Genomic DNA, 6793 nt, shown 5'->3' with positions numbered 1-6793 from the left:
CTAAATATATATATATATATCTATATATATATGTACATACAATAGTGTCGAATTTAACTGACCTAGTAATGTCATTTTACCTGATGCTTCTCGCTAAGTGCCTTGCAACGAAATAGAATTTATGCTTACAAAAATATGCGAATTCATCTTTCTGGTGGATTTTTACCTGTGTTGATTGATTACCACTGTCCGGCCGTGAGTCGCACTGGTGGATTTAGTTCCATATTTTTAATCAACAGAGGTAAGAGGTGCCAGAGGAGGCACGCAAGCCATGAAGATCACAAGTCGTGCAACACTTCGGTCAGAACATCCAGGTGACATGGTGTTGGTGCAAAAATCTATTTTTGGTTACAATGGGATTGAAGACAACCAGGTGTCCAAAGTGACCGTTTTGGGAGAGAAACGTCGTTGTTTAAACTGTTGGTGCGAACAATTAGTAAGCTGGAGACAAGGAGGATTCTGATGATGAGGTCTCGGGTTCAAAGATACCAATCTACAACTGAACCATCTACGCTTCCTTCTGAACGAATATCAATTACTCGCCTAAAAGGGGTTATGAGCAGTGTGGTCAACCTCAGGATGTTCACCAATGGATATTTTCAATCAGTCGACTAACTAACCCATCAAAGGTTCTGACAACAGATTTCACTAGAGTCGCCATGTATGCATAAACGATAGAAATATGGAGAGGACATAAACCAAGTGAAAAATAGACACTTACGTCTGCTTGGATCTTCTTGAACTCATCCATGCAGGTCCGGGCTTCCTCCTCTAAATCCTTCAGTTTGGCATCCACATCCGTGAGTTTCTGTTTCGCCGCTTCTAATTCTGCTTCGATGCTGGCAACTTTTGATTTGGATTTTTCAAAGTTCCTCGCAGCTGTTTTGACGCCAACTTGGAGCTTGGTCAACTGATCGTTGGTCTAATTGGAAAAAAAGTAGTGTAAGGTAGGATTAGTGATCGGATTAGTGACACAAAGAGTTCACAAAGCCCCAGACAAGATGGAAACGAACCTCTTTTGTCTTTTTCTCAATGGCGTCTAAACGACTGCGAACCGCGGTCAAACGGGCCGACCCTACATCCAGCAGTTGGGCTTTCAGCGATTCGGCCTCCATGCGCTTTTTCGAAGCTAGGTCGACCTTCTGTTTGACGGTTTTTTCCAGTTTAGACAATTCGGCTTCGAACCGCTTCTGTTCTGCGTCAGATGGACCGGTAGAGCGGGCACGCTGCTGCGAACGCTCGGCCTCCGCGGTGAGGGCTGCAACATCCGCAAGCAGGCGAACGCACTCAGTCTAAGGGATTGAAAGCAGCGGGAAACAGAGGTTCCAGTCCAGGTCATGAAACATCAAAGAGGAAGCATTGAATACAATACTTTGGCGGAACGGAAATCAGTGGTAGGGAGTGGGGAATGACTAAGCGGAAAGGAAGCTTAAGGCACCCAGATGAGTACGCACCTCACATCGCTTGACAGTTCGTTCTGCTTCCTCTTTTTGTCGGGTCAGTCGAGTCACCACCTCCTCCAACCGTGAGCGATTCTCACGAAATCTGGCCAAATCTGCGTCTCCTTGGGAAAGCTGTTCCTCCAGGGATGCTAAATCGGGCGCGTCATCCTTCCCCAGAGATTTGCGCCCGCAGTGTGCAGACACAGCTCCGCTGAACTCACGAACCTGCTCAAGACTGGTAAACATACGTCCTGACAAAGGACGTCCACCACCACCGGACATGGCACCGGAGGTTTCGATAAGTTGGCCCTGAAATGGAAGGCGCATGAATCAATCGTAAAGTGGCAGCTACACTGCGACTGGTCAAAACATGCACCGCATTTGTCTCAACGTTCAGCAACACTTTGGTTTTGGCCAATTCTGATGAGCGATATTGGCAAGTATGCGGCGTAATCGTAAGCTAGCAATACTGGCCAGTCGAATTAGATGGCTGTTTTTCTTATTTCCTCACTCAGATAAAACATGTTTCAAAGTTTAAAATTCAAACCCACCAGCCACCAAACGAAAGTAGGGGGGAGAAAACGTCGGTCAACAGTACAGTATAGTCAATTTTACAGAAGCATGGGTGAAGTTTACAGCGTAAAATCGCCCGCTCGTTTCGAATCACTCAACTATAAACTGTTCGGCTGTAGCACCATTTCGGTGTCAAGATGCCATGCCACCCGAAGGAAGCATGAGGGCTGTGTCACCGCCAGGTTGCCCAAGCCTAGACAGAGGAAGTCGAGAGGCGGAGGTCGGGTTCGAACCACGGACCCTGCGGTCAGTAAATTCGCGTTCTAACCACTTGAGCCATCTCAACAGTTGGCATTCCGTCAAACACCTTGTTCAAGTCAGTCAAACAATAAAGCATCGGTGAACGATAGACATGAGGCGAAATGCGGATCATCGACGAGAGCAGACACTCATTCATCATTCATCACCATTATCATCATCAGCATCAGAGACAACAAACTCAGGGTTAACATTGAGGTTTCAAGGTCATACACTCGATGGAGGTCTCACTTTTCGTATCATTTACATGTACGAACCAAGATGAGAAGGAAGACAGAAAAAAAGCAAATAGCAAAGATTCGAACTCGTAACCTTCTGGCTAGAAGTTTGAAGCTAAACCGATTCGCCACTGGCGGCTGATCACAGTATGAATTCACATCACGTGTTCACGCGTTCCTCGAGTGACCAGCTTCTCAGGTGGAAGAAGGTTTATCCCTCGCGTGGATTGTATTTCCCTGGGGTAAATTGTAGTGGGATTTAGAGACTGCAATAGAGATTTCGTCCCGTAGGTGTTGTCAGCCTCTGCTGAAGCACTGTACGGCGGTTTCATCCTTATTTGGAATCGTCAGTAATATGCATCTCACGGATCTCAACTACTAACAAAGAAGACTAACCTTCTGGCTAGAAGTTTGAAGCTAAACCGATTCGCCACTGGCGGCTGATCACAGTATGAATTCACATCACGTGTTCACGCGTTCCTCGAGTGACCAGCTTCTCAGGTGGAAGAAGGTTTATCCCTCGCGTGGATTGTATTTCCCTGGGGTAAATTGTAGTGGGATTTAGAGACTGCAATAGAGATTTCGTCCCGTAGGTGTTGTCAGCCTCTGCTGAAGCACTGTACTGTACGGCCATCCTTATTTGGAATCGTCAGTAATATGCATCTCACGGATCTCAACTACTAACAAAGAAGACTACTCACAAGGTTGCTGAAATCTCGACAGATCACGACTGGTTTCGCCTTTCAGTTGTAGAATATCAGAAACAAGAGATTCAGTTGAGTCTTGCAAATGAGTGTATTTCTCGAAAACAGTCCAATTTGGGTTCAAGTCGAACATAAGGTTGACGGGAACTCGGGGACGGCGTCTGCCTGATGAGCCCCAAGAAGGGCGAAACCGGTTGTGGGCTATCGAAGAGTTTTCAGCAGCCTCGTGAGTAGTTTACCTTATGAAAATACTAACAAAGAAGTTGTGAGTTCGAATCTAGCCAGAGATTCGTGAAATCCACAATAAGGATGAAACAGTTGTACGGTGCTCTTCGGTGCAGATTGACATCGCTTAGAGGATGGAATCTCAACTGCGATTTCAAAGCCCTTTCATGCTACCTTCAAATGAGAAACAATTCTTGTGAAGTTGAACACCACAATTGGTAAAAAGAAGCGATGATAATGTCGGGCTCAAAACAGCCGCCAGATGGCCTTCGTTCTGGACACCGTAGTTTCATTTGAGTCTCAAGTTGGCAGAGCCCTGATTTCATCATCATCATCAAAGACAGCAACATCGATGATAATGGCTCAAAACAGCCGCCAGATGGCCTTCGTTCTGGACACCGTAGTTTCATTTGAGTCTCAAGTTGGCAGAGCCCTGATTTATTTCTCATCATCAAAGACAGCAACATCAGTGTTGGCACTGATGCTTCACTGCCGTACAACCATAAGGTTTGTCTATATATATATTAAAAGCCCTAGGTTGAAAAGAAGGGAAAAAGAGTGGGTGAGGGAGGAGACCTAGTGCTGGCCTATGTCAAGCATACTGAGGTGCCTACACCTCCAAACGCTCAACCAGACAATCTGGAAAGAAACTGACAGCAAGAACGCCACTGACATCGATTAGCCGCCATTTCTTGCAACGTCTCCAGCCAAGCACAGATGGGGTCACGGGGACCCCATCCTGGAAGTCTCACCATACTAACAACACCCAAACCCTTCGTGATCTCTTTCACAGCTTTCTGCCAGGTCGTGTGCTGTCCACCTCGCGGTTTTCGCCATCCTGAAGAAGGCACGGAGAACAATACTCGTCTCGGTAGACGGTATTTCGGCATGCGTAGCACATGACCGAGCCATCGTAGTCGATGATTCTGAATGTTTTCCCGGATTCAGTTGCCTGCAGCACAGTGAGGGCCTGTCGCGTCAATTTCCCCATTCAAAAACCTCAGTACATTCGCTCCGCATAAAAAAATTTAGCGATAACGATAACTGCACTCATTTGCATACCAATTGTGTTTTCACGAGAGACTTACATAAATCGCTCTGTTATGATGTTCTTCTTCATGAAATTTGGGTTCAAGCAGAACATGGTTCGGCAAGAACTCAGAGACTGCCTATTCGATGAGCCCCAAGAAGGACCAAACCGATAGTGGGCTGTCGAAGAGTTCGCAGCTGCCTTAAGAGTAGTGTGTCACGTCTGCCGGTGAAACTCTGTTTCAAGTCCGAATGAGATATCTGTCAATTTTCATGCACACTGAAAGTATGAAGCGCGTCTGTGGACCTATATTTTCTGAGACTGCAGTGTCTTCCTAAGTGGGCTGCTGCGTTCTGTAACCTGGAACGAATAATTGGGTTGCGTTCCGACCACAACCAAGTGAAACGCTGCGGAGACATCTGTTGTTGAGGCTTTTTTTATGAAATATGCGGGAGAACCGGTGTATTTTGAACTGTTTCAGTTGTTTAAGATATCCCAACACCCTTTGGAGCATCTTTTCAACACTGTCCTCTTATCACACCCCATCTTTACAAAGGTCACTTTCACCATGAATCCCAACTGGATGAATTCGGGGGAGTATGAGGAGGTTTTCGAGTACCTTCTCCATAAGACGCTTCAGGTGGATGTATGGAATGCCAAGTCCCACATGTTGATCGGTTCCACCGCGTCAGAAATGAGGGTATGTTAGAGTCTATTTTCAAAGATCTTGGATGAGTATAAACGTGAAACTACAGAAATTAGGTGTGTCTTTAGTGGCTTTCAGAGAATACCCCATCTTAGAGGTCGATATCTTTTTGTAAATGTTCGTCAATAGTACTGTGTCCTTGGATTTTTAATGATTTTGTTCAACTTTTTCAAACTAACACGCTCGATTTTTCCACTTTTCATCTGGCAATCTCAAAAATTTGTGTTACATGCTAGAGGAAACGCCGATAAGGCTGGTTCAAATAAACCCAACCTGACCATTTCAGAGTTTGACGTCCTTGGTTATTCACTTTAAATCATGACTCATATGCATGCTTTCTGTTAAACAGAGATTTTTGTCGTCAAGGCCACCATCCACACACTGCTCACCTCCAGTCTGTCCACGGCACCGAGGGACACGTGTGCGCTATGTACAAACCATTCCATTATGTGTCACCTGTCCATATCATCATCATCATCATAATAATAATAGGGAACAATATCATTTTTGGCAATAATGCTTCACCACCATAAAACCACAAAATTTTTCGCCAATTATATTTGAAGTCTTAGTATAAAAAGTGGATGAGAGAAGAAACATGATGCAGGCCTATCGCATGTATCCCGAATTGGCTACAATTGCGCTTAGTCAGATAGTCGGCAGGGAAATTGACAGCACAAACGCTACTGGTATCCATCAGGCGCCAGTTATTGCAATGTCTGCAGCCAAGAGTAGAAGGAGTCCCCGGGACCCCATCCTGGAAGGAGTACGGCAACAATAACACCCAAACTCACCGTAAACTCCTTCATACTCTTTTGCGGTGTCATTTTCGCTTCGCGGTTTCCGCCATTTTGAAGGAGGAACGAAGAAACCCATGTCTATACCTGCATTCAGGAACGTTTGACTACCAACTACTTATAAAGCGTTCTCGTCGTCGGGTATTGTGGATCGATGCATCGTCATATCGACCTAGAGAGTTGATCGCAGAGCACCGTGATGTAGGATTGGACTGTCATTTTGCAGTGCGTTTTACCTGACTGGCATTAATCTACCGCAGAGAAAAAGCACAAAACCTGTAACTGCAGTCATTGTGGCTTTTCACATATTGTTCCATAAGTGGACCCAGCCACCTGAATATTTTATTGTCACTTCACCCCACTTCTTTCCGTTTTTGACTCCATAAGACATCTGTTTGCTTGACTCTATTCTTCGTGTACATCTTATTCAGCTAGAACGGACTCTCTGTCATATCTGCATTCCAAACAAGAATGTCTCCAGAACACTTTTTAGGCGCGCCTAATCTGAAATACAAATTTATAATTGAGGAACTTGTTACCCGGTTTTCGTCCTTGTCCTGGTATATAATAAGCGGCAGACTTGTGAGACTGCATCCAAAAGGACCAAGCGAAAATTTGCTCACCAAAGTTATCTTTTATGTGAATTTCACTGCAACTCGTCCCTGTGGGCGGAGATCACTGCTCCGTCCACTGACGAAAATGCGAATCCATAAACCACAATTCCCTTAAGTTAAACTTGTTTTCTCATGTCGCTGGTTGAGCGTCGTGCGTGTCATGTGCAGCTCAGATGCGGTTGCCCATTGAACCCTTACATCACTGCACTGTTAGCCTAGGACATGA

At 45.4% G+C, this 6793-nt stretch overlaps 1 protein-coding gene across 1 annotated transcript in view; it reads right to left on the bottom strand.

Annotated features, from left to right (window-relative positions):
- The window catches only part of T265_15489 (hypothetical protein), a gene marked incomplete at both ends in the record, with an annotated part of 25494 nt that overhangs the window by 6489 nt on the left and 12212 nt on the right, over positions 1-6793 (bottom strand). Inside the window, 3 exons of the mRNA XM_009178357.1 lie at positions 722-922; positions 1014-1292; positions 1455-1751. Of these exons, the coding sequence (XP_009176621.1) occupies positions 722-922; positions 1014-1292; positions 1455-1751 (777 nt within the window). The remainder of the gene's footprint in view (positions 1-721; positions 923-1013; positions 1293-1454; positions 1752-6793) is intronic.

The sequence above is a fragment of the Opisthorchis viverrini genome (genome assembly GCF_000715545.1).
Source record: "Opisthorchis viverrini unplaced genomic scaffold opera_v5_544, whole genome shotgun sequence".
In the NCBI taxonomy this organism is placed as follows: domain Eukaryota; kingdom Metazoa; phylum Platyhelminthes; class Trematoda; order Opisthorchiida; family Opisthorchiidae; genus Opisthorchis; species Opisthorchis viverrini.
This window is presented reverse-complemented; position numbering and strand designations above follow the sequence as displayed.